General features: G+C 52.0%; 1 protein-coding gene across 5 annotated transcripts; it reads right to left on the reverse strand.

The window, feature by feature from the left end:
* On the reverse strand, positions 1-26,210 carry Znf385c (zinc finger protein 385C). Of its 5 annotated transcripts, none has more exons than XM_055620392.1 (8): positions 25,964-26,210; positions 8,193-8,338; positions 5,584-5,694; positions 3,422-3,587; positions 1,683-1,979; positions 1,083-1,279; positions 728-838; positions 1-237 (listed from the first exon to the last, which is right to left on the reverse strand). In XM_055620392.1, exons 1-8 carry the CDS (start codon positions 26,208-26,210, stop codon positions 1-3), a joined length of 1,512 nt encoding a protein of 503 aa, XP_055476367.1. The 5 variants fall into 5 exon arrangements, with proteins under 5 accessions (XP_055476367.1, XP_055476368.1, XP_055476369.1 ...); XM_055620393.1 differs by having other exon boundaries at positions 3,422-3,581; positions 8,193-8,341; XM_055620394.1 differs by having other exon boundaries at positions 743-838; positions 8,193-8,341.
* Between the last annotated feature and the right edge of the window lie 774 nt (positions 26,211-26,984).

A 26,984-nucleotide genomic window follows, 5' to 3' on the forward strand; every position in this document is an offset into this window, starting at 1 on the left:
CTAATAGGGAGCAAAAAGGATGGGGCCTGCAGCAGGCCGGACAGCTCCTGCTGGAGTACGAAACAGAGCTGGGCCCAGGACGGGAGCTGGGAAGAGGGTGGCAGCTGCTGTGGCAGCAGGCCGGAGGGCCAGGGGCCCTGGCAGGGCACAGATAGCAGCAGCTGTGGTGGGCAGCGGACTGGGCAGGAAGCGGGCTGCCAGCGTCTTGGTGAGTTGCTTCTGCAGGGCCAATTTAGACTGAGAGAGAGAGAGAGAGAAATGGACAGGCTTCCCGATACCAGAGAAGCCTACCCCCTCCCTGGGCCATATCCAGGAGCCTTTTTGCCTCAGGGACGTGCCTTTTAGAGTTCCAAGTCTAGCCTCCTCCTTCCCACCCCCAAACAGCCATTCCAGTGGGCTTGCTGGCTTGCTGTGACACCTGTCTTCCTGCCCAGCAGATGGACAACCTCAGGATAGGCAGAACTGTTAGGGGTGGGAAGAGACGGTCTCTAGGATAAGCACACCCACCTCTGACTTTTGCCCCTCATATTATGACCTTAGCCCACCCCACCTCCTGGAAATTCCTCTGGGTGTAGCCCAACCCCACCCCTAACCCTGTCCCTGACTAGGGACAGCTGCAGGGCCAGCAGCCTCCTTCCTGCCACACCCCAAGTCTTTCAGCTGGCCCTTCTTCCTGCTCTATCCCTTGTAGACCCTGGTCCCCACACCGTTGCCTAGAGACAGGTACCTTGAGGACACTCACAGCTAGAGCTGTGTGTTTCTGCAGTTTGCTGTGCTGGCTGGAGGACTTGGGGGGCTTCCCAGCCAGGCGGTCTTTGTGCCTCCGGCTGCTCATATGCTAACAGACAGAGGTTAGGAACAAGATAAGGAAGACCATAGGAACAACAAAACTGTTCTGTTAACCAGGCTATCTTACACTTCCTCTACCCACAGGCCTCACATTCAGCACACACATGATGGGCAATGGGCACTGATGGTGGGGCAGCTCTGGACAGCCTTGCCACATCCAACCATCAGAGGAAGGTATCAACCCTTCTGCCCTTGCTCTGATGCCCACCCTATCCTGGTCTCCCTTTTCCTACCTGCTTGAGCTGGGTCTCTGAATTGACCTGGAGCTGACAGAGGGCACAGTGGAAAGGAGGGCTAGGTCCCTGCCGGCCTCCTCGGTTTCCTATCACTTTCTTTGTCTTGTGTCCAGCCCCTCCCCGGGACACAGGATGGCCCCGGCCTCTTCGGGGAGCCCCTTGATGACCCTCCACCATCCATCGATGCTTTGCTCCTTGAAGGAAAGAACACAGCCTGTCAGAACCCAAGAGAGGCCACAGCATCAAATTAAGTTAGCTTTGCTGCCCCTCTCCATACACACACGGCGCTCCAGCCGCATGGGCTTCTGTCTTCCCAGCATCTCTGGTTTGTCTACAGTTTCCCGTGGACGTCCCTCAAGGAAGAAGACCTTTTATAAACAACAGGGCAAAAGGCCCTTCCTTTGGTTTTGATCCGAGGAGAATGATGGAGGGTACTCCTGTCCTTCGTGACCTTCAGTTCTGGTCGCTGCAGACTTTTCTTTCCAGTGTCCCTCCCTTGGGATCAAGAAGAGGACCCAGAAATGCATGCATAGCAACAGTGTCTAGGGTTGTTTTGTCACCCATCAGTGGATGACATGGCCCCCGGGGAGCACTGACCTGTGTTGTGAGCCTGAAGCTGAGAGGCAGAGTTCACTGTCACCTTACATGTAGGGCAGTAGAGGCGAACCTTCTCGACCCTGCCTTCCCCATTCACGCCATTTCCCACATCCACTTCTGCGGGCTCAGGTCCCGGTGCTTCCCTGCCAGGCCCCGGGGAGCAGGGTGGGCAAGACGAGGAAGAAGAGGAAGCGGAAGCAGCAGCATCGGAGAGGTCTGAGTGGGCCTGTTCTCTGGCTGTCGGGTCTGGGGTCTGCGGTAGCTGATGCGAAGGGCCGAGAGGAGGGGACGCAGGAGCTGCAAGGAGATGGGAGGCTCAGCACTGACATGGAGAGAGAATGGGAGGGTGGAAGGCTTCCTGGTAAAGGGTCAGCCGGCACTAAATTCTGTGTTCACCCTGCCACCGATTCACCAGGCAAACCTGGGCCTTAGAGTGGGAAGCCCTCTCAGCTTGATATGTTAGCTCCTAGGTATTAAGTAAGCGAAGTTACCAGAGAGGTATGCTAGAATGTTTGTAGGCTATTATTCATAATAGCATAAAACTGGAAATTGGAGATATCCATCACACAGGAGAATGCTGGTATATCCATGCAGCGGGGAACACACAGCAGTGAAAAAAACTACCACATGTAAACTCAGACATAATAATGTTTTTTTGAGAGGGGTGTATATATATATATATATATATATATATATATATATATATATATATTTTTTTTTTTCTTTTTTTTTTTTTTTTTTTTTTTTTGGTATGCAAGCACTCTACCCACTGAGCTGCCCCCCTAACTCCCTGTCCTTTGTTTTCTGAGACAGAGTTTTATGGAACCTCGGCTAGTCTTAAACTTGATGTGAAGCCCAGGCTGACCTGGAACTCTCATTTCTCCTTCCTTAGTCTATAAGGAGTGTACCTACTAGCTGAGAAATGGGCTATTCCCTCTGGCTCCCAGGGGGGAAAACAAAAACAAACAAACAAACAAACATACCCACATCTGGATGCCGTTGACCTCTAGATTGTGGAGAAAATACATACCTGTTGTTTTAGTCAAAGTCAGCCTGAGGAAGGCACAAAACTGTCTGCTTGTGCCTGTATATATAGAATAATTTCCCAGCAAGAAAGATGGTGAAGGGCTAGAGAGATGGCTCAGCACTTAAGAGCATTTGCTGTTCTCATAGAAGATAGAGTGCAATTCCCAGGGCCCACACCAGGCAGCTCACAACCACTTTACTCTGGCTCCAGGGGATCTTATGCCCTCCTCTGACCTCTGTGTTCCATGGACACCCACACATACAGACACAAAAAACAAAAATCCAAGCTTAAAAAGAAGAAAGAGCCGGGCACAGTGGTGGTGAAGGCCTGTAATACCAACACTCTGGGAGGCAGAGCAGGCAGTTTCTGTGAGTTCAAGGCCAGCCTGGGCTACAAAGTGAGTCTAGGACAATCAAGGTTACACAGAGAAACCCTGTCTTAAAAACCAAAAAGAAGAAGAGGAGGAGGAGGAGGAGGAGGAGGAGGAGGAGGAGGAGGAGGAGGAAAAGATAGTGACCAGCACTCAGAGAGGCATAGTCAAGCAGATCTCTGTGAGTTTGAGGCTACCTTGATCTACAAAGCAAATCCAGGACAGCCAAGGCTACACAGAAAACCCTATCTCAGACCCTCCCCTCCAATAAAATGGTGAAAAGCCATAGCCACTCAAGCCACTGTCAGAAGCTAGCCTAGTTGTGCAGACTTCAAGACTTACCTTTGCTCTGTGAATTTCTGGGGCTTCCAGTGGCTGGAGGTGAGTCTGAAGATACCACGGTCCCATTTGGGTTCAAGCTTTGAGGCCTCTGCTTGCTCTTGGCAGCTTCAACAGCCTTGAGTTTTCTGGCATGTCTGTGGCCCTTATAATGAGCTTCAGCCTGGTTCTGGAAAAAGGAGGGGATGGGTCAACTTCCTTGGATCACACGCCTCATCCAAGAGTGAAGTTGAACAAAGAAAGAGACCAGCCAGAGGGATATTGGGCCAAAGGGACATAGGGTTTTGGGCCACAAATGGTTAAAGTCAGTGTCATTATCACTGCCACATGCATATATAGTCCTGAGGTTTACAGAATGTGTTCTCACACAGGCACTCCAATGCAGGCAGCCTATGCCCTCAAAATCAAATGTAACCATCTTTAGACAGGTCACAGCACCTCACTGAATCTCCTCACTCAAAAATCATGTGTGTGTGTGAGTGCTGGGCAAACTCTCCACTAAGCTACATCAGCCCTGTTTGCTTCTCTTCTGTGTTCACAGATCCAGAAAGGTTGAGACTAGGTGATGCCCTTGAGTGTCTGCCTGTATGTACAGGATATTTTGCAAATGGACTACTTACTGTGTGGTTCAGGCTGGCTTTAAACTTACGATCCTCCTGCCTCAGCCACCTGAGTACTAGGATCACTGGTGTGCACCACTGTGCCCAGCTTTAAGCTTTGTATCCCATTTAAGGTAAATGGGATACAAATTGTAAGGGTCTGGTTTATAAAGTAGGGGCTCCTGAATGTTAAGGGGTACACATATGGAGAGCACAGCAGTTCTTTTCATTATTTATACAGCATTCTGCCTGCATGTGTGTGTCTGCAGGCCAGAAAAGGGCACCAGATCTCATTACAGATGGTTGTGAGCCACCATGTGGTTGCTGGGAATTGAACTCGTCCTTTGGAAGAACAGCCAGTGCTCTTAACCTCTGAGCCATCTCACCAGCCCCAGCACAGCAGTTCTTGTATTTTGGGTTTATATACTCCAAAAATATTCATCCCATGGCTTATTTTTTTGTAAATAACTTTTGAGCATTGCTATTGGCTCAGTAATTCTGCCAATTACTATGTATGGTAACACATCCCTTCAGCAATTTTCTTTGCCAACTTTTTGAGGAATGATGTGACCTAAACATCTGGAGAGACCACAGCAGCTGGAGTGCCAGCATCCTTTCTATTTCAGCCATGAGTCTCCACTTGCTTCTCAGCTCCTATTTCTAAAAGGTAGGAAAGACAAAGCTCCAGAGCCTTTCCTTGAACTCTTTGATGATAATCCACAGAGGTTTTGACATCTCACCCAAACCCCCCAGTGAGGCTCCTCCTCTCCCCCCAAGGACAGGCTGCAGCAGGAGTATGCAGACCTCAGGTTCAGTTAGGGCTGGGTTCAAATCCTAGCAAAGCTATTTAGCAGCTGTGTCCTTAGGCAAGTTTTTTTTTTTTTCTTTTTTTCTTTTTTTAAAGAAACCCATTCTGAGACTGGTCCTCCTCAGAAAAGTGGAGATGGTAATTATGTCTCTATACCTCTCACAGATGCGTCATGGGAGTTTATGAAGATGAAGTGTGGTGGTGCGTGCCTTTAATCTCAGCATTTGGGAGGCAGGGTCAGGCAGAGGCAGGCAGATTTCTATAAGTTTGTGGCCAGCCTGGTCTACAGAGTTTGGGTTCCAGGATATTTAGAGCTACATAGTGAGACTATCTCAATTACAAGAAAATTCACTGAACCCGGGCGTGGTGATGCACACCTTTGATCCCAGCACTGAGGAGGCAGAGGCAGGCAGATGTCTGCGAGCTTGAGGACAGTGTGGTCTCCCCCTTCTCCCCTCCCCCCCCCACACACTCAAAAGATGCTGTCATGAGTACACGCTGTAAACAACTCAGGTCAAGACCAGGAGCGCATACCACAGTCTCTGGGACATCTGGAAGGAAGATGGGTGTGAAGTGGAGGGGAGGAGAATGGAATCCCACTGAGCTACAGGTTGGCAGGACAGGGTATGAGAAGGGGCAGGAAGAAGGGAGGATGGCAGTCAGAGCACAGTCCCTTTGCTACCAGTTCCTCTGATGACAGCCCCAAGGGAGGCCCTGTTCCCCCCCCCCCCAGCCCCAATTCTATGACTCCCTCTCACCGCTGAGTTGAACCTCAGGTGACAGATGTTACAGGAGATGAACAGCTTCTTCTTCAGAGGGGAGGGGACCCCAAACGTGTGGCTGATGACAGCTTTCTGGACTGGGTCCATCTGTGAGGGGGAGTGATAGAGCTTAGTTCCTCCTGTACGCTGGGGAAAGGTACAGTTCAAAATGTGGTCAGTCTCCCAGAAATCCCTTGTCCTGTGCTGTAACCCAGACAAGCATACAGCCTCTTCCTGGCAGACTTGATCGGTCAGATGCCAAGGGGATGGCCGAGGTGACCTGTGTGCTTGGAGCCATGGCCCGACGCTCAGCTCACAGGGTCGCCTTGGTGTGTCTCGCTCCCCTTCTGGTCTTAGGTTTTGGATTTTGTTTTCTCTTTTCCAAGGAGCACAGTATTGGACCCGAGGGTTGAGCACAGGAGAATCTTTTGGTGGGATTTCCTTTCTCCCAACCCAGCTCTTGTGTCTGGACCTGCTATTAGCAGGATTTTCTTTTTGCAAGATGAACTTGGGTGTTTTCTTTCTCTTCCTAATTAATAAGTTTTGTTCTTTCGTTCTTCTTCTTTTTTTGTTCTCATTTTCATTTATTTATTTATAGGCAAGGTCTCCCCTAGCTCAGGCTGGCCTTGGATGCTCTGTCTTCCTGCTTCAGTTTCTAAGGGTTGGAATTGCAGGCATGCAACACCATTATCTTATCTTTTTCTTTTTCCTTTTGAGACAGTGCTTTAAGTAGTCTAGCCTCATCTCAAACTCACCATGTAGACGACCTTAAACTGTCCCTCCTGCCTCCACCTCCCAAGTGTTGGGATTAAAGGCATGTGCCCACACATCTGACTCACACAGTGCTGGGGATCAAGCCCAGGGCTTTGTGTGTGCTAGGCAAACGCTCTGCTGACTGAATCATATGTCAAGCCACTTCAGCAATTTTTTTTCTGTTGTCTTTTCTTAGGAGCCTAAGTTTTGGGGGTTTGTTTTGTTTTGTTTTTCTTTGGGGGGGGGTCACAGAGTCTCACTATGTTAGAGCAGGCTGGCCTTTAACTCGCTGTATAGCCTGGGCTGTCATTAACACACATTCCTTAGTCTCCAGAATGCTGGTATTATAGACAGTGCCACCATGCTGTGAATTAGGGGCCTAGGTTTTTTGTTTTTGTTTTTGTTTTATAATCTTTTGTTTTGTTTTGTTTTTGTTTTTTGAGACAGAGTTTCTCTGTGTAGCCTTGGCTGTCCTAGATTCACTTTGTAGGCCAGGCTGGCCTTGAACTCACAGAGACCCACCTGGCTTGATTGTTGGATTTAAATGAAAAAATTGTCTGTTTTAGTCAAAAGGAACTTTCCAAGCCTTCCCACAGGAAGAAACCAGAGGCAGAGTGGAGAGCATGGTGTAGAGACTGCCCTGAGGTTCCAGTGTGGACTGTGCCCAAGACACAGCAGACCCAGTATCAGGATGTCAGAGCAAAGTCTTGACACTGGGCCAACAGTAGTGTCACCTGCCTTTGGGAGACCACGTCTGTGAGCAGTGAACACGTCTGTAAATGACAGTAGAGGCTGAAGCCCGTAGGCCTATGTGCAAATGTCTCATAGACCCCGGATCATCTGTGCAACCCTGGAGGTGACATGAGAGAGGCTCCTACAGGTTCCTGGAGGGCATATGACAGTCTCCTGAGGATGGAGTGGCGTTCATCCACGATTTCATTTGATGTTCAGGATTAAAAGGGGTGCCGTTCCTCATACCTCATGGCGTACTCTTAACACTTGTCCCCCACCACACACACAGGTGAGTACATGCACACGAGGGAGAAATGTACAGACACCAAGCACATGTGCTTAGAGGCAGTTAGAGACTCACAGATGAGCAGAAAGACCCAGAAAGATATTATGTAACCACAGATGGACTCTCACCCAAAACACATACATACTCAGCCCATAAGAGAAGGTACAAAGACACCCGAAATCCTCAGATTCACATGCACACATATTATATACAATTCCCTAGGCACAGACCCATAAATCTTCACAAGTAATAGACAAATTAACACCCACACGTAACACACACAGACCTCCAGATACACAAGCTCCAACACAAAGACATAACTCAAGTCCTGGAGGGATGGCTTAGCAGTTGAGAACACTTGCTATGCAATCACAAGGACCGGGGGGGGTTCAGATCCCAGCACCCACATAACAGGTCTGTAATCTCAAGCCCCATTGGAGATGGAGGCTGGGGGATTGCTGGGCCTTGCTGGTCTCCAGCCTTGCTGAGCAAACAGGAACTCCAGAATCAGGGAGAAATCACCGAGGACATCCAGTGTCCTCCTCTGGCTGCTGCACAGACACAGGCATATGCGCCCACCCACATGAACGTAACTAAATCAGTACAAAAATAGTAAAATAATAAAGACACAACCCAAGTGCACATAGACACACGTGTGCCATCCATAAAAAAAATCATCTCCGGGCAGTTGTGATGGTGGGGTGGGGATGACGTCATCTTCAGCTCTGGGAGATGGCTGGGTCCCTATTTGGTAACACCTAGGGCCAGCTGAGCCACCTTCCTTGCCCACCCCCACACTTGCACATGCTCCCCCCCCTCCTGCCCAGCCTCATACCGTGCTGAAGTTGGGGAAGAGACTGAGCGGGGTGGTGCCATTGAAGTGGAAGGCGAGCAAGTGCTTGAAGTCCAGCGTGGGCTGCAGAGGCCGGGTGGGCAGGGTCAGGGAGGCCAGCAGGGGGCTGGGGGCGCTGGAGGCAGGGCCTGCTGCAGGAGGAAGAAGGGCGGCATTTGAAATGAGGAGCCACAGGGCTCTCTCCAGCCCAACCCAGCTGGAGAAGCAGAGTCAGGAGTCCACAGCTCACTAGGCAGAAGTGTGGCTCTCTCTCGCTAACAGGGTCAACACAGTGGTCCAAATAGACACCAAAGGGAGTCCAGCCAAGAGAGGAGTCAGAGAAGCCGGGGTTGACTTACACACAACCATGCTGAGGGCACGGTGTGCTGTGTTCCCATTTTAGCCCAAAGCACCACACTCAGAGTGCAGGGAAAGGCCCACTCCCTTCCCTCTCATTAATTGTCCCTGTCACTTCTGGCTCCATGCCCCTCACAGAAGCGATGAGAAGAAACCCACAGCGTGAAGCTGGAGAAATGGCACAGTGGTCGTTCTTCTACAGGACCGAGGTTTGATTCCCAGCACCCACCTGGCAGCTCACAACCATAACTTTGGTCCCAGAGGACCCATGCAGGGTGCCTACACATATATGCAGGCAAACCACTCCTACGTATAAAAGAAATCTTAAAAAAAAAAAAACCCACAAATTTAAAATGAAAGACAGAAACCCACAGCATTCTGAAAGTTTGGGTGTCCAGCAGGCGCCTGCTGCTTCCCAGAGGATGTGCCTCTACCTAGCACCCAGGGTGAGACCCCGAGCAAGTCCTCAGGCCCCACAGGAACAACATCGTGGTTTTGTAGTCTTTGGTCTTAACAATGTGAGGCAAAGGCAGGAAAGGGCTGGGAACCAACAAACCAGATTTCAAGGAAGGGAAGGGAGAAAGAAAAGTAGAAAGCAATCCAGGGGATTGGAGACTTTCTTGGGTCCTGTAATTGCAAAACCGAAAGGGTGTTAACCCTCTGAAAACATCAGACGGGCTCATTTAGCATCTGTAGATGTGTGCCTATAAACAGCTGTATCCAGAGACGCCCACAGGCAGCCCAGGAGGGAGAGCGCGGGATGGAGGCCACTGCTACCTCCCTGGAATCACTGTGCACTTGACCTCTCCATTTGTACACAGACAGCGCTGCGCTGCGCATCCGGCACAGTCATCTGGTCCACCATCTCTTAGGAAAAGAGACACTGCAAAGCGTGGGGCGAGGAAATTCTCAGGGACCCATTCTCCTTCGCCACTGTACCCTCAGTTCCTAAAACCCAGCCTTCCTTCTGCCAACCGAGGGAAGAGTCCAGCAGGGAAAAGGCAAAGTCTTGAGAGGCCAGAGGGATTACGGTTGCCCAGACCCTAGCCAGCACCTCTATCCACTTGCCCAGGCTCCTCACAGTCCAGGGTGAGGTGTGGTGATGAGCAGGGGATGAGAAGAGCAGAACGGCACAGTTAGTAGGTCAGCTTGGGTGTAGTATGGTTAAGATCGTCTGTGCGACCCCTTCCATTTCCACAGCCCCGGGGGGGGGGGCTAGCTAAGGTGAGGTGCCATCCTCGGAATCCCTCCCGCACCCACTCTCTAAGAACTCTCCCTCCGGCCAAGTCAAAAATCAAACCCATACAGCGGGTACCCAGCCACCGCGGTCTTCACCACCTGGCTGCCAGGGCCCACCTTGTCCAGCAGCCCTTCCCCCACGAGCAGCACCAAGGACAGGGCAGCTAGGTTGGCGAAGTTGGGGAAAGAGTTCCTGTAGTTCGAGTACAGTGCAGGCCAGCTTGGAGCACACGGCTGGTGGCGGAGATGCCGGAGGCTGGCCAATAAGCCCTTGAAGAGGGCAAAGTCGCCCGCCCAGGGTGCTAGCAGTACATGGGAGGCGCGAAAGCCCCCTCCCCGTGAGCGCCCAGCTCTTCTAGCCCCTGCGGGTAGCAGCGGAGATCCATCTACAGGTCGTGAGGCCACCGTGTCCAGGGAAGGAGTTCTGCAGTCCCCTCCGAAGGAGTCCAGAAAAACCTCCGGGAGGCGCTCCAAGCCTCGCAGTAGCCCAGAAGCTCTTTCCCGGTAGGTGCAGCATTCTCTTCCGCTGTTGGGGCCGGATTCGAAGATCCCCAGTTCCTTCAGAAAGCCATGGAGTATAGGGTGCTTCCCTAACCCCCCTCCCAGGTTGCACTGAGCTTGCAATAATACTGCGGCTGTCGTCACCACCCCGACTGCAGCAAGGCCAGGTCAGGCTGCAGGATCAGGACAAACTTCTGAACCGAAGACAGTGCTACCACAATCAGCAACAAGGAGGCCCAAAAAGTATTGGCCCGGGGACCTGCCAAGTCAAGAGCTGCAAAGTCCAAGGCTCCACGGAGCTCAGGGAACATAAGGGAAATTGGGCCACCATGCAGATGGAACAAGGCATGCGATCTGCTCTCATATTCACCCAGCTAGGCATGGGGCTTAGGGTCTGTCTGGCCAGGGAGACAGTGAAGATCCACAAGCAGTGGGCAAGTAACCCTGAGCTACAGGCTGACGCTCCCTGGGCCATCACTGGAAAGACTTGAACCGAGCCGGGCTGGTTTGGATGCAGATATGCCAAAGACCTATAGGATGCCCAAGCTTACCCCCCTGTAGCTTCACACTGCCCAAGAAAGTGGTAGCAGGCTGGCCATCCCATGGAGACACCAAAGTGGCAAACAGGGCCAGACTATGGGTCGCTGCCCAATCCCTAGTCTCACCTAACACCAGCCCCACCTATGGGGATACCTTCAGGTGCTGGCATGCCTCTGTGTGCAAGACACTGGTCACCTGGGACAACTGGGGGGTGGGGAGGAAAGACATAGTTAGGCAGGGAGGAGGCAGGCAGTGCCGGGGCAGAGGGTTGTTGGAAGAGTGCAAGCTTGGGGCTAGACAGACTCTTTGCCACTTATTGACCGTGTTGCCCTGGGCAAGTCACTTTACCTGTCCGAGCGTCATTTTTTTCTCTAATACCTGCCTGCCCTCCTATCCTAAGAGGCTAGCAGGAGTTATAAATGTAAATCTTGGTCGTTGCATTTATGAAACCTTAAAGAATGCTAAGAAGGGTGGATTGTTTTTGCTGCTTTTTCCTGGTGCTCTTTGCAGCCTTCCTCCAGCTGCTTTCTCCCTGCTGGGGCAGGGCTCTCCCTTTACTTGGGAGCTCAAGGACTCACCTACAGACATATTCACTAGCCATCCCTGGCCAAACAAGGGTCCCAGTTATGTGCTGTTTGTCCCTGTAGAATTACTTCAACAACTCCACCTCCTCCAATCCAGGGCTCACACAGCTGAACCTAGGCAGAGCTTGTAGCATGCACAACTCTAGGGGCCACTTGGGTGATTTAAAGCTTGAAAGGGATCAGGGGATAAAAATGGGAAATTTAGATGGCTCAGCAGTTAAGAGCACTGTCTTCTCTTCCAGAGGACCCGGGTTCAATTTCCATCACCCACATGGCACCTCACAACTGTCTAACTCCAAGAGCTGACACCCTCACACAGACATACACACTGGCTAAACACCAATGCACATATAATAAAAATAAATAAATAATTAAAAAAAAAAAAAAACAAAAACGGAAATTTATGGTAAGTCCAGGCTCCTGACTATATATTGCCCTGCCCTGAGAGCAGGAAGACTTCCTTTTCCAGCAGACATCACAAAGCCAGATCTTTACCACTTCTGATTTTTTAAAAATGTATCCCAAGGCTGGCCTCAAGTTCACAATGTAGCTAAAGATCATCTTGAACCTCTAATCCTCCTGCCTTATTTTCCCACCTGCTGGGATTACAAGCATGTGCCACTACATCTATTTCTGAATTTTGTTTTGTTTTGGAGACAGGATTTCTCTGTGTAATAGCCTTAGCTGTCCTGGAACTCACGTTGTAGACCAGGTTGGCCTCGGAACTCAGAGGATCTGCCTGTGTCTGCCTCCCAAGTGCTGGGATTAAAGGCATGCGCCACCAATGCCCAGCTTAATTCTGAATGTTTGTTTGTTTATTCGTGTTTGGTTTTGTCTTAAGGGGGGGTCTCACTGTGTGGCCCTGGCTGTCTTGGCATACACTATAGTAGATTAAGTTGGCCTGGAACTCCTGGAGATTCTTCCCACCTCTGCCCCCTGAGTGCTAGGATTCAAAGGTTGTGCCACCACACCTGGCTAAATTTCTTTTAATTGAAACTGATTTGAGTTTTTCAAAAGTGCAGTGAAAACTCATCAAACCCAACGGTGAGTCAGTCAGGGCCTCAGATCGCCAGTTTGCAACCTTGGGCCCAGGGAGTGAGAAGGGTGCCTGTGTTCGCCTAATGATAGAGGCCAGGTCTGGCTCCTTCACAGTCAATGTGGCTGGCCCGGTGTCAGGCACGTGGGCAGCCCTTGGTGAAAGCTTGGCATAGTGGAGCTATGAATGAAGTGTGCTGGTTCCTACCCAGGGGCCTAGCATACTGGAGCTTTTCCTAGGTGGCTCAGTGCCTCCCTTCTTTGTCCCCGACTTACCTCTGGCTGCCACCCACCTGCATGAGCCTCTCACTCCTGGGGCTGCAGTATTCGCTGTGCCCTGTGCCCAGTAGTGCCTGACACAGGTTGAACCTCTGCAGCTCCAGCAGCGCCCAACAGCGGTTCTCAGGCACACTGTCTTTAGCAGTGTAGTTAACAGGCTAGTCATGCTGGCCAGGTTTGCCTCCACCTTGACGGCCCCGGGGGTAGGAGCCACCCAGACAAGGAAGATGCTGATTGGAAATGGCTGCTGGAGTGTCTCGGAACACAGTAGTGACGTTTAGCCCAAACTGAATCCCAGAGACAGATGTGATTCTCAGGGCCCCTGAATATTTTGGAGCTGGGTCAGGGCTACAACACAGAGCTCCCGATTCCTCACTCACAAGATGCTGTCCTCAAAACCCACAGACACCTCTATTATCAGAAGGGCGTCAGCACAGAGCAGGGCATCCCAAGGGCATCTGCTTTTCCCTGGCACATGTGCCCCTGCACACGGACACACAGGTGCTCTCTCCTACCCGTGAACACTGACTGGCATGGGGTCCTGGGGAAGGTAGCCCAGGAATAGGCTACAGAGTGAGGACAGGCTGTGAGCCAGGCTGCGGCCTGAGTGCAACTAGCTGCTTGTCTCTATATCCCACAGACATGATGCCTGGATGAGCCTCTGAGAGCCAAAGGTCATGTCCAGCTGGGTCATGTACCTCCTAGGGCTGTGAAGTTTGTCCTTTCCTCTTTCGCCCAACAGGAGCATGACCAGCAGCAACTACAGTTTATCGGCCAGTTTCCGCCTCTCGTCCCCAACTGCCTAGGCCCAGGTCAGGCTCTCGCCCTCTTGCATTAGTTGCTGTAGGAGTCTCTGCCCATTTGCTGGTCACCTACAGAGTACAGCCGGCCCATACCGATTCAGTCGTGGGGTTCCCCTGCTTTTACCTCTTCAGTGGGACCTTACTGCTTAAGTCAGATGCCTTGCCAAGAGCCTAGACTTCCCCAGCCTCCAAATATCTCCGTATGCCCAGCCACCCCAAAAAGGCTGTTTCATAAAATGGCTGAAGTTGTGACTGTGGTCTATCTGTTTGTCTGCCTGTCTATCTCTCTGAAAATCGAACCCAGGTCCCTGAACACTCTAGGCAAACCCTCAATGCATGTAACTCTCCCCTGAGCCCAGAATTCCCATTCTTCCTCTCTTCTTGGTCAGCTCCCCCCCACTCCTGAAGAACATCACAGACAGCCCTCTGCTATCCTGATCCCCACAGCTGGGCCGGTACCTGGCCTCCAGTCTGAAGCAACTCCCTATGTGAAGGAGTTCTCTGTGTGTCTGCACCTGAATGCCTTCACCCAGGAAGTCTCGCCATTTCCCATCACGGCCCATGCTTGTCCCCTCCAGCCCACCCCTCACACATTGCAGATCTGGTTCTGGTTCTGCTGCTTCACAGCCCTTCCCCCTGTCTCCCTTCTCTCCCGTACATTCCCCACAGGTAGGAAAGACAACTGGCTTCTCTTTTCTTTTTCTCTCTTTGAGACAGGGCCTCAAGTATAGACCAGGCTGGCCTTAAATGTGCTGCAGAGAGGATGACCTTGAACTCCTAACTCCCGATTACAGGTGTGTGCCTGTACTCAACCCATCCCAGCTCCACGCATGCTGGAGCACGAACACAGGGCTTCCTGCGTGGGTAGGCAAGTGCTCTCCCAGCTCAGCAGATGTGTCCCCGGGCCAATAACTTCTTCGTGTGTGAACCCCACATAGGGCAATAAGACATGAATCACAAATTTTGGAGAATTTTTAAAAACAAACTGTGTGTGTGTGTGTGTGTGTGTGTGTGTGTGTGTGCGCGCGCGCGTGCGAGCGCGCGCAAATGTGAGCACACAGCAGATCAGCCTTAGGTACTTGCTGGGGGCTAAAATCACTTCCTTCATTTTTTTTCCCTTTCCAACAGCCTGCAATTCCAACACTTTATCTTGCCCACCACCCAAAGGGCGACAGATGCCATTCTGAGAGTTTGTCACATCTTTCCCATATTCCTAGAACCTAAGTGTCCCAACCCATGCTGCAGTGGGATGAAATGAGCATGCCAAGATGTCCTCAGTGAAGGATCCGAAAGCAGGTGTGTAGAACCTGGGAAGTCGAGGGCCAAAGCGACACTGTTCTAGACAGCAGTCCGTGGACCCCGGGAGCTGTTCCATTAGAATTCAATTCAAAATAGAACAAAAACGAATTCAGCCGACACCAGCCACATTTAAATATTCAGTAGCCACATGGCCGGGGTAGCACAGAAAACATGAGCATCATTCTGGAAAGTTCCAGTAAACAAGTCGTTCTAAATCCAAGAGACCCTGTCTCACCTGATGGGAGGCAGCCTGGGCATGTGTGTGTATGTGTGTGGGTGTGGGGGGGGGAATATCTCCCAAGATGGTGTCTCCAGTGTCTCTGCAAGTGTGTGGGAGTGGCACAGGGACACCCAGGCTGGCCTTCAAACTCAGAGCTTCTGGGAAAGAGGTGGGAGCTGGGGCCTGTGTAGATGTGTTGGGGAACCCGATGGATGGACATCCCCAGAACTATATGAATCGGTGCTAACCAGGGATGGCCAGGGGTGAGCAGCCCCAGATCCTACGGACTTCCACAGGCTAGTAGGATCCACAGCAGCCGGTAGCTATTTCTGCTGGTCTCCCCATCCTCCTAATCACAGAGCATGTAAGCCCAGTCTCTTCCCCAGGCCCATAAACTTTCCATCCTTGGGACCTCACTAACGGAATTCCAAGCTTTCAGCGAGACAGGGTCCAATAGATGGGGTCCCTTTGTACCCTGTGTCCATCCTCCATCCGGAGCACCAGGACAGGGAATAGTGGAGCCCACCAGCGAGTTCCCCAACATGCCTACACAGGCCCCCACTCCCACCTGTTTCCCAGAAGCTCTGGGACTGATGCCAGTCTTGGTGTCCCCATGTTACTCCCACACACTCATGAAGACACCAGAGACACCGTCTTGGGTGGCCGATGCTCTGGCCCTGGTCTCCTGGGGCTCTGCTGACCATCAGCAACCACCAGTAGTAACAGGGGCAAAGAAACACCAGCAGTGAGTGTCTCAGGCTGAGCCACGGTGCCCCAAGGGCTCACCTGGCAAACCTACCTCCTGGGACTCCAGTCAACGCCTTCTGCTCTGTTCTGGCCTTACCCCACTGCCCCACGCTGCAGCAGGAGCCACTGTGGTCAGGCCACAGACAGCAGAAGGAACAGGGGTCCATTCCGTTTTTGCAGTTGAGGGGTGGGTTCCGGGAAGAGCTGGTAGGGATGAGGCAGACAAGTAGACTGCAGAAGGCTGCAGGTTGCCCGGAGTTCTGAAAGTTGTAGGCCTAGCAGCACTCTTGGGGGGGAGGAGCAAGCAGGAAGCTGAATGCCAGCGGTGACTTTTCTTTTTTTTTTTTTTTTTTCTTTTTACCTGGTGGAGTACATCCCTGCTTTGCCAACAAGGATCCATTAGCCTACCTGGAAGCCGGCCGATAGGGCACAGGGCACAGAGGGTCCAGATTCAGAAATGTCTGCTGTCTCTCAGAACTTGGGATAAATGAAGTTCTAGCTAGATTTAACTCTTTCCTGGAGATTTATTAGTAACCTCAGTCTCTTTAAATGAGAAACGGTTTATAGTTAAGGGAGAAAGGGTAGTACAGAAACGGGACCAAGGACTGTAGAAGGTGCTGGAGATGGGGTTGGCTTGCAGATCCAGGAAATGCCAAGGCATTTGGTGGCCCTGTCTCTCCTGCCAACACAGTCACCCGGGCATGCCTTCCAGTCCCCTCACAACTAGGTTCACCGCTCTCTACATAGGAGCTAGGGAATATGGTGACTTTGATGCCAAGCCCCTGGGTGAGTCACTTTCTGCCTCTGACATTCACCTTGAGCTCCAGCTGGCTGCCTGCTTTCCTTCCACACTCAAATCAAGCAGCTTTCCCTGCTGCCCCAGGATGGTACCTCAGGTCTAGGTTCTCTCCGTGCAAATGTGTAGAGTGGGTGGGTGTCTCCTTTGAAAGGATTTTGAAGGACTGTCCCCCAATCCCCTTCTCCATGTATCTGGGAGAAGTCCCAGCCCAGGCCAAAGTCTATAGCCTGAACCAACCCACTGAACAGTTGCCTCAAGAAAAGATGAGTTGTTGGCTCTGGACACGCAGAGAGCAAGCCAGACTGACTGCATGAAGAGGCAGCTAACCCTGCAACTCCAGCCCAGGCTGAGGGAAGAGTGCCGAGCGGGCGTCTTATGAAACAACATCACCCTGGCCGCCACAGGACAGGGAGGGTTCAAGGAAGCCGCCTTTTGTACTTGTGCCCTCATTGGAAAAGACTGATGCCTACCCAGAGATCCACAAGCACCCACAGAGACATAGATGCCAAGGTGTGTGTGCATATACATCTCCCCGTGGCAAAACCAAGTCTAGCGTCCAGGGCATGAGGCCCCAGGCCGTGACAAACATCCCCTGGGATGCTCGTTGTGAGCCTGAATGTACAGAGATCGACAGACTGGTGGGCACACAGCCTTCCAGACATCTCTAAAACACCAGAAACCGTAAGCACGAGCTACACGGCACATGCCTCGACGGAGAAAGATTCCAACACACTAAGATGGCCACCCGGGACGAATGCACAAGCGCAGTTTCTCACAGAAGCAGGCACATCTGGCTCACCAGGTCATACAACCGAACACAGTCACGGGGCAGAGGGGGGAGACCTCCCAGAGGCAAACGTAGATGCACGCACACACACATACACACACACACACACACACACACACACACACATCTCAAAATAGCAACGCCATTTCTGTCACAGGTGAAAGAAAAACTCAAAGGGGCTCATGAGGCCCTAGACCTCCCTCCCTGAGGGTCTGGATGTAGTTAGTGCCTCCTCCTAAGGGAGAGGGAGGCATTTTCTTTAGTGGTGTAGCCATGGGTAAGAGGCCCACAGCCCAATAAATAACCACACCTGTATGCCTGCTCCTGCAAGCAACCTTAATGAAATTCATTGACTCACAAAAAAAAAAAAAAAAAGACTGACAATGTGGAAGAAGAGGGGGGTTTTTGGAAGGAGAGGGGATCAGGAGGGAAGAAGCTAGGATGATGGGGGAGAATATCATCAACATACATTATACACAAGTATGAAAACATCATGATGAAAGCCATTAGTAAGCATAATTAATATATGCTAATAATTTTTTTTTAACCTGCAAAGGAAAAAAAAAAAAAAAAAGAAAATCCAGAGGGAGGGCCAAAGGTAGGCTGGGATGGAGCATGGCAACAGGGGCAGGCAGAAGGGGGAGGGAGGCTAAACTGAGACCCAGTGCTTGCCCACGCCACTCCCCAGGTGGATTCTAAGGATGGCCAGGGGCTCTTCTTTCCCTTCCCCAGAACCTCACCCTCACTTCTAGGATGTCTGGAGACACACTGATGCTCCAGATCCTGTCCAAGCTAGTGAAACCCGAAGCCCCAACAGCCCCAAAGCCCCCACCCACCCACCCACTGCCTCCAGATCCTCCTCCCTGGAAGAGGTTTCCAGAAACCTTTGAAAACTGCTTGTCTCAAAAAAGGCCGGGCAGGCCAGGGGTAGTAGTGAGTGCCTATATTCCTAGGACTTTCAAGGCCAAGAAGAAGGGATGTTGAGTTTGAGGCCATCCTGGACTATAGAATAAGCTCAAAAGCCAGCCTGGGTTACAGCAAGGCTTTGAGGGAGCGGTAGGGTGGGGACAGGAGAGGGGCAGCATGGTGGGGGTGGGGATGGACAGAGAAACAAAGTGCCTGACAGGAGGCAGGTAGGGGATAGGGACACAGGTAAAGCCGGGGGTGGGGGTGCTAGTGTGGTCCCAGTGGCCAGGCTGCCTCTCAGCTAGGAGCCTTCTGGCCCCATCTTCTCTCCACCAAAGAGGTAACAGCTCTTCAGCCCCCGTCCAATGCATCCCCTCCTTTGGCCCTTAGAGGAAGCGAAGATAAGATTTCCTGCAAGGAGTCTTTAGCTTGGGTTCCCACACACATTTATCCAGATGTGCAGCACCCTTGAGTCCCCAGGACACACTCTCCAGCTGCTCCTCCTCTTCCCTATCCTTTGTTCTCAGCCACAGTTCAGGCTAGACAGGACTGGGGTTAGGTAGGGGAGGCTACTGATTTGGGGTCTCCAGCAGATAATCTTTGGGGGCCAATAATAGGAGGGAAAGGGTAGGGTGGGGGGAGACAGACCACCCTTTCCTGGTAGCCACTGAGCCTGCCCCCACTCCCCAGCTCAGGCGACCTCCTCACTCACCCAAGAGCATCTTCGGCCTCTGGAGACACCACAGGGCAGAGCGCAGCACAGCGCAACGCGATGCAACGCAGGAGCAGATGAAACCCAGCCAGAGTGACAGAGGGAAGGGGGACGTGAAGGGCAGGCGGGGAGGGCTTGAGGGAGGGGCTCCCAATTAGGTTGGAAAGAAAGCCCTGTTCCCCTTTGCCAGAAAAGGGGTGCCGGTTCCCTGATTTCCCAACTGCAGGGAGACTGAGCAGATTGGGATCTTTGCCAGGCTGCAAGAGTGTGAGGGAATGTGGAAAGCAGGGACAGAGGAGAGAGTGGAGTGTGTCCTACTCACCCCCCTCCTGCGCCCCAGGGTCCCTGCCTCATGCCTCTTCCGCTGAGACAAAAGGCTGACTTTGTCAGGGACAGGGTTATTACCTCCCCCTAAACACACACACCTCACCCCCCCCCCGGATTGCATGCTGCATGCCGGAAGGCACCCCTGCTTCTGGACTTGCTGAAGTCCACCTGTTAGGTTGGGGGTCTTCTTCCTCTCCTAGACATCACCTTATACCGCCCTGCTTTTACTGAGGGGGCAGAGAAGTATCACAGAGGGTTGCCACTGGGGTTGGGAGGGGAGCCCAGGTTGGTCCCTTAGATGTGTGACCTCCCAAAGCCAGGAAGGAAGTGGAGAGGGGCCTGTCAGGTCAACTAGAACTTCTTACACCTGTCCGGCTCCCCATCCCTTCTCTGGCTGCGGCTCCTTTCTCCTCCCCCTAGTGCTGAAAGCTGGCTCCCCACTTACCTGAGCACCTGGTGGCTGCGCAGGGGGGGTTGCTTGGGAAAGGGGAGACAGCCAGGCCACAGCTGGGATCCAGTCTCGAATTCCAAACCCTGTCTGTGCCCACTGTGGGCCCCCACCCCTTCAGCATCCTGTCTCCACCAGATAATAACCAGTAACCTCGGGGCAACCAATACCTGCGGCCACAAAGCAGGCACAGGGAGGAGCTGACAGCCAGCCATGGCTTTTTGTTAGGGAAGGGGCGCAGAGGGGAAGGAGTTGTTTGTGTGGGGAGAGAGAAGAAACTCAAGCCCTGAGCTAATGAAGCCGCTCAGAAACTCCACTTGGAAGCTCTGCCTTCTTCCAGGCAGACACCTAAGCTAAACCCCTAATTCTCCACCCAGACAGCCTTGCCTCTCTGGGTGGTCTGGGAGGGAGGAGAGGTCTCACCTGGGCAGATGAGGATATTTTGGCTGTCTTGGGAGAAGGTAGGACACTTCTGTCACCTGTCACCAAGGGAGGCTGCAGCAGGAGGCGCTGGGTGGGCTCAATGGTCTGGAGGGGAGTACTGTTTCTTTGAAGCTCGCACCTGAATACCTCAGGATGGTGGGCTGAATGGTGGGGGGGGGAGGTGCTCAGTGAAGAGGACTCAGCAGCCCAGAGAGATGCTGAGTTGGGAGGGACAGGGGGAGGGCTTCCGGAGGAGCCTCCTGGAGGGACTGAAATTAATCCATCTGTGGGGAGCAGAGGGTGAGGAGCGCTCTTCAAGCCAGTGACTCAAGGCATGACCAACACCTTTGATTTCCAGGGCCCAGAGGCTTCAAAATGGGGAGAGGAGATGGCAGACTGGGGGAGCCCTAAGGTGTTAGGGGGCTTTTGAAGACGACTCCACTCTGACTGCTACTGCTGCAACCGGCTTTGTCTGGAACCCCTTTATAATCTGACCCATCTCTCTTTGCCTGTCCCTCCCAGGGTCTTCCTTACACTCTTCACGCAGGGTTTCTTTAGTCATTTCAGTAAGCCGGAGCTTAAGTCATTTCTGAAGTCCCTTCTTGCCCCTTCAGGTGCATGCTACAATGATGAGGCCTCGGTTCACTCTAAATTAGATAGTGCCATTAACTACCCAGAGTCAGAGGGGAAGAGGCTGGCTTTAGGAAGCTCCCCTTTCTCAGCCATCTAGAACAACTGGAGATGGCTGGTGAGTTCCCTCCTTCCTTTCTTCCTTCTTTTCTTTCTCTATAACAAGGTTTTACTATGTAGCTCTGGCCGTGGTAAAACTCACTACGCAAACCAGGCTGGCCTTAAACTAAACGATCCACCCACCTCTGCCTCCTGAGTGCTGGGATTAAAGATGTGCATGACCACTGGGCTGGGCTCAGCCCCCCCCCTCCACACACACACACACTCACTTTAGGTTGAGATAACACAGAACAGAGATGTGAAGGGAGGTCATGAACAATATAATCAATCATCTTGCTGGGCCTACCTTCTCAGGCCAATCTCCTTTTCCATCCTCAAACACTATGGCTCTCTCTCTCTCTCTCCTCTTTCTCTCCAGGGTTTTGCTGTATAGACCTTCATACCCTGCAACTTTCTACATATACCAGGCCTTACACTCTTAGTAGTCCTCTTGATCTTGCCTCCCCAGAGTTGGGATAACACGTATATGCCACCATGACCGGCTCAGCCTGTCCTGTTATACCGGCTGCTCTCTTCAGCCAGCGTAGGCATGTGAGATAGGATTGAGAGTCAGACACCTGCGATTGAAATATCCAGCTATCTGGATTTGCGTGTGGTAGTTTCTCTGAGCCCCCGTAGTCCAGTGTGTAGAGTGAGGGTTAAGCATCTGTGCATGGGGGTCTGGGCCTTCCTGCTGGGTGTCTAAGAGCTCTGTGAGCAGTTTGGCTCTACAGTGTTGCTCAGTATAGGGCAGCAGAAGGCCACGGCTCCTCACACAGGTGTCCCAACTCCTGTGCTGCCTCAGCATCTGGATTGGAGCTGTGCCTCCACCTTTGTGTCTGTCTGTAGGTGCTGAAGAATCAATTCAAGTAGTTTGGGGTGGTGATTGTGTGTGGTGAGTAGGGCCACTGGCTTCAGCCCCACAGCTGCAGGTTCCTAGTGCCCATTCCCCCTCCCCCCCCCAGCACGGTAAGGGAGCAAAGGGTAACCCAAGACCTAGTCTTACAGACTAAAAGGGCCTCCTGTGTGGCAGACACAGAGCCTTGGGGGTGGGGGGGGGGTACCTAGGCTTGGCTGTGAGAACTCCTGCAGCTGGGTGTGGCTGAGGAAGGAGGGAGGCCTCTGACCTCAGCAAAGGAGGATGTTCAAGGAAGGAAAGGACCACCCCTACCTCTATAGCTCCTCCTAAATACCCCAGGAAGGAGAGCAGAAGAGAGTCTCGGCTTCTGTGACTGCCTGTGACTGCCTGTCACTATAGAAGCCTCTAGCCCCACAGGACCCTAATCAAAGTGACAGCTGCTAGGGAACAAGCTCCTGGCTACAAGAGACAAGGATCTCAGGTCTCCATGTGTGGTGTGGCATCTCAGACAGTGAGTGCCTAGGAATTAGGCAGTTTGTTGAGGGCTCCTTGTACACACATCCCACGTACCCCAAAGCTTCATGAACTAGGTGGGGAATCTCATTTCCCCAAGGAGCTCCAGCAGTCCTACCCCGGTCCTACACCAGGCTGGAGCCAGTTTCCAGCAGGACTCAAAGCCCTTTGTGTTGTGGAATGGATATTAGACTCTGACTTCTCTGACCCAGCTAGTTCCCAAATAATTGAGACAGAGACCTTTTCGATTAATGAAAGCTTTAGCGAACCGTAACTGGGCAGGTATCAACCCTCTAAGCTATTTTGCTATTTCCCAGCTAACACAGCCCAAGTTACTTGCCATAATTTTTCCTGCCTGGGCTGCTTCTTTTCCATCCAGCCCTCATGGCTAGTGCTCATGGCCCATACTGCCCCTTGGCAACTTCCTTCTCCTGGCTTCCTCTTCTGCTTCAACATCTTCTCCTTCCCTCTTCCTCCTCCAGACCTTGTGGTCCTTGAGACCCCAAGCCTGGGAACCGAAGTTACGCCTCCCTCTCTTCTGCCCAGCTACAGGCTTCAGCAACTTTATTAACCAATTAACTTTAAATTAGGTAGAGCAAAGTTTACACAACATCATTTGGTGTATGTGAGAATGTGTTCTCCTGTGCAGCAATCAGATCTTGGGGGCCAGTAGTTTAGCATTTGGATGCATAGTACCAGAACAACCCCCATCACCTATGGGTTTTGGGGCCTTGGAACAACTGGGTTACTAGAAATCTGAGGCCTTGTGTCCTGGCCCTAAGCACAGCTGTCATTCTCTCCCTCCTACAGATGTTGGTCATACCTCTCACCATGGCCAGTGGGAAGGTCTGGTTCCATACCTGCCTCCCCTGTCCAGCAGTAAGTGTCCAGGGGTAGGGGTAGGTTACCTCTGAGGGTAACTTAGCATCTTGCACTGGGCCTGCCCAGGGCCTCTGATTTCTTGACACACCCTGCCTGGGAACATAGTGTTTAGTTCACAGGCGATTCCACTAGCTTGTCTTTCAGGGACCTTAGCAACCTCTGATGTTATTACCTGCCGTCACCACCAGGTGTGCCAGATAAAAAGGACCAGTTTGTTTCTCTCTCACGTTCCCCATCTCCCTCTCTACGTCTCTCTGTCTTGCTCTCTATTTCTCTCTCAATTTCTCTTCTTCCTTCTGTCTGTCTCTCACTCTGTTTCTCTCCTTCTCTCTGTCACAGGCACCCTCTCTTTTTCTCTCCCCTTCTTCCTATCCCACAACAAATCTCTTTTATGCCAAGTATATTGCAGTGGCCTAATAATCATTATTATAACACACTGAATTGGTCTAAAATTCAACCGTCTGGAGTGAAGTGCTAGGCATCCTGTTTCTTGGTGACTCCTAATTTGGTGATTTCCCAAACTCAGGCCACCAACACTGGCCCTCTTTCCCTTTTAGTACCTCTTTCCAACAGCTGAACTTCCCTACCCGTCCCATTCCTCCAAGGGCCTGCCTAGCTGAAGCCATCCATGCCTCCTTCCTCTCCCTTGGTCTCTAAAGCCCACCTGTCACCAAGCCTTGATGGTTCTGCTACTTGAAAGCCTCAAGAAACTGTTGTCCTACCTGATCTCTTTCTTTACCACGTGTCCCTAAGTTTCACGCTTGTCCTTTGCCTGGGCCATCTGAAATAGTAAATACAATGCTGGTGTGAGAACCAGCATCACCTCTGGAGCAAAGGTCAAGGGCTAACCTGATGGGGAGGCCCCTGCCCTGTAGGGGACACTAGATAATCTCAATCAAACTCAGCCCATATCCTACACAAGGCTCCACTGGCCACTGCCCAGGAGGCCAGGAGCCTGGGCCCTGTCCCAGCTCCTGCTGTGGCTCTGCCTGTGAGACCCTTGCTTCTCCAGGATCCAACATCAGTATCATGTCCCTGACATCTCATACCAGCCCACTTCCTAGTCCCTCTTCAGGTATCTCCCCCACCACTATGCCTTTGCCTCTGGTACTAGGGATTGAACTCAGAACCTCATGCATGCCTTACCTCTGAACTATACCCCTAACCTTTGTTACTTTTAATGTGGAGGTGGGAATCTCTAAGTTGCCCAGGTTGTCTTTGAACTCGATGTCTAAGCCAGGCCACCCTTGAACTTGAGCATTCTGAAAAACTGGGAGTATCGGCCTGCGCGAATAGGCTCAGCTTCCTTCTGGGTTCTTGGCACTCCCTTCGCTCACTCCTACAAGGCCTATCAACACCTGAGAATAATCTCATCTTTAAGTAGTTATTTACACAGCTTTTTTTTTTTTTTTTTTTTTTTTTTTTTTTTTTTTTTTTTTTTTTTTATTTTTTTTTTTTTTTTTTTTTTTTTTTTTTTTTTTTTTTTTTTTTTTTGGTCTGTTTGTTTGTGTTGTTGTTTGGCAGATTTGAAAGCCTTAAAAAATGTGAGCACCCCTGAACAGCAGTCTGGACCTCGTAGATTAAATAAATATATTTGATGAACAAATGTGTGACTCTTTAAAGGGCAATCTTGCTACGTAACCCAGGCTGGCTTTGAACTTAGAGCCATCCTGCCTCAGCCCCCCGCTTACAGGTGGGCACCACTCACCCAGCTTAGGTGAAAGACTTTTGAAACACACACACACACACACACACACACACACACACACTCACACACACCGTCCTACACGCTCCGGAAACATCCATCCACCAGATTTGCTCAGTCACAACCTTGAGAGCCCAGCTCTAAGTGCCTCCTTGGAGGAGTTAATTCCCCCACTACCGGAGTCCTTCTGTCGCTTGCTGTGGACATGACCTCTGCCTGAAATGACCCTCACCTGTCAGGCTCATCACTCTCCCTCCGAGAACTTCATGCCCCATGGGGCTGTGTCTCCAATTCCCATCATGCTAAGGGGCCACTGTGTAGAAATGTTACCCTGAGATTAGGAGCTCTCAAGGTTCAGGGTAGCCTCTGGGCAAAACCACCCGGCTGGGCTGCAAGGTGGGTTTCTTGAAGTCACCCTCCGGATCTGCCGCTCCCTGCCAGGCCTGCGTGTGGATCTGCCTTCCTCGCCAGCCCCCAGCCCGTGACCCTCCCCCCATGTGCCTGTCAACAGCCATCACCCTCACAGGAGCGTTCACCCATTTTCCCACCCCCAGAACATCGCGCTCTGCAGCCAGCTGCCCCTACAGTACTGGCAGCCAACCCCACCCCCCATCCCCTTACTCCCAGCCAGGGAGAGGCAGAAATCCTGGCTGAGAGTCCAGCTGCCACAGGAAGACAGACCTTCTCGGTTGGAGTGCTGTGCACCAGCCTGAAAAAGCAGGAGCTTGGAACACGCTGCGGGTAAAGCCATTGTCTGGAAGACTGTCCCTGCTCCAGGCTGGAGAAATGTTCTGAATGTCCTAATTACAAACACCTCCACAGGGAGCGCTCCTAGAACTGAAGAGACCTCAGGACTCTCACAACCCAAGAGATCCCATAGAAACCCATCCAGGAGCAAAAGTAAAACTTTCATTGGTTTTTGCGGTGCCGAACCCAGTCCACGTGCCAGGCAGGTGCGATGCCACCGAGCCGCACCCCCACTCTGTAAAACCAGACCTGACAATAGCACAGTGGGAAGCCACAGACCCACGGATCCAGTTTCTAGAAGGGGAGCTCAGCTCACCGCCACTCCACACTGACCTGGCGTGGAGGTCTTGCCCAGGCTGAGTTGCCGAAGCCTCCGCTGGTGGGCACGTCCCCCACAATGCACCTGGGCCTGGGCCGCGGAGTTCAGCTGGATGTTGCAGACGTCGCAGAGTGTGTAGGAAGGTCGTTTCCTTTCCCGCTTCGGCTTCGATGATTCCGGAGAGTGAGGGGGGCACTCAGATGCTGCAGTTGTGGGGGGCTCCTTCTCTCCTGAGGGGGACGGGCTCAGCGGCCGCTTCATACCTGAGCAGATTGAGGAGGACACAGACACATGATGGCCGAGTGGTTGTGGACACACACAGAGAGAGCACAGGCTAGGTTTGAAATCTGGAGATGCTGGTAGGTAGGCCAGTTGACCCCACCTGACTTCCAAAGACACGCCTCAGCCGAAAACGGCAAGAGGAAACATGACGGGAGGGGTCTGTTTCAGGCAGAGTAGCATCAAAATACAGGACCACTGGGAAGAGCGTCAGGAAACAGGTGCACACTGGGAGGCCGGTGGGACACAGGCTCTCAGGACCTCAGAGTAAATCTCAGAGAGGAAGATGGGGTCTTGGAGACAAGGCGGCACTGGGGATGGGCAGCAGAGTTGTGTTTTGGAGAGCCAGTGGAGTTGGCCAGTGGAGTTGTGTTTTGGAGAGCCAGAGTCCTGTTTGTTCCCAGCCTTGAGGCAGGAGCTGACAATCCTATGACAGACAGGCATGTGGCTCTGACTGGAGACACAACGGCCCTCTCTCTGGCCAGAAACCCAACCAGCCTGTGCCCTGCACCCACATGGCTTGAGATGCCCCTATTGTCTTGGTCGCCTGAGCCGAGGCCAGAGCTGGCAGTTTGGTTGAGGCCTGCGTCTGCTGAACCCGTCCTCCCAACCTGGCCTCTCACATCCTCCTCTCAGGCAACTGTTGCCCTTTTCAGATAATCTTTCCATCTTAATTCATTGCTCTGAGACTTTCATTTTTCCTGCTTCTGTTTCTCCTCTGGAGCTGGCTGCCAAACCTTTCTCAGACAGAACTGG

Source organism: Psammomys obesus, unplaced genomic scaffold (assembly GCF_907164565.1).
Source record: "Psammomys obesus unplaced genomic scaffold, mPsaObe1.curated_primary_1811, whole genome shotgun sequence".
Lineage (NCBI taxonomy): Eukaryota > Metazoa > Chordata > Mammalia > Rodentia > Muridae > Psammomys > Psammomys obesus.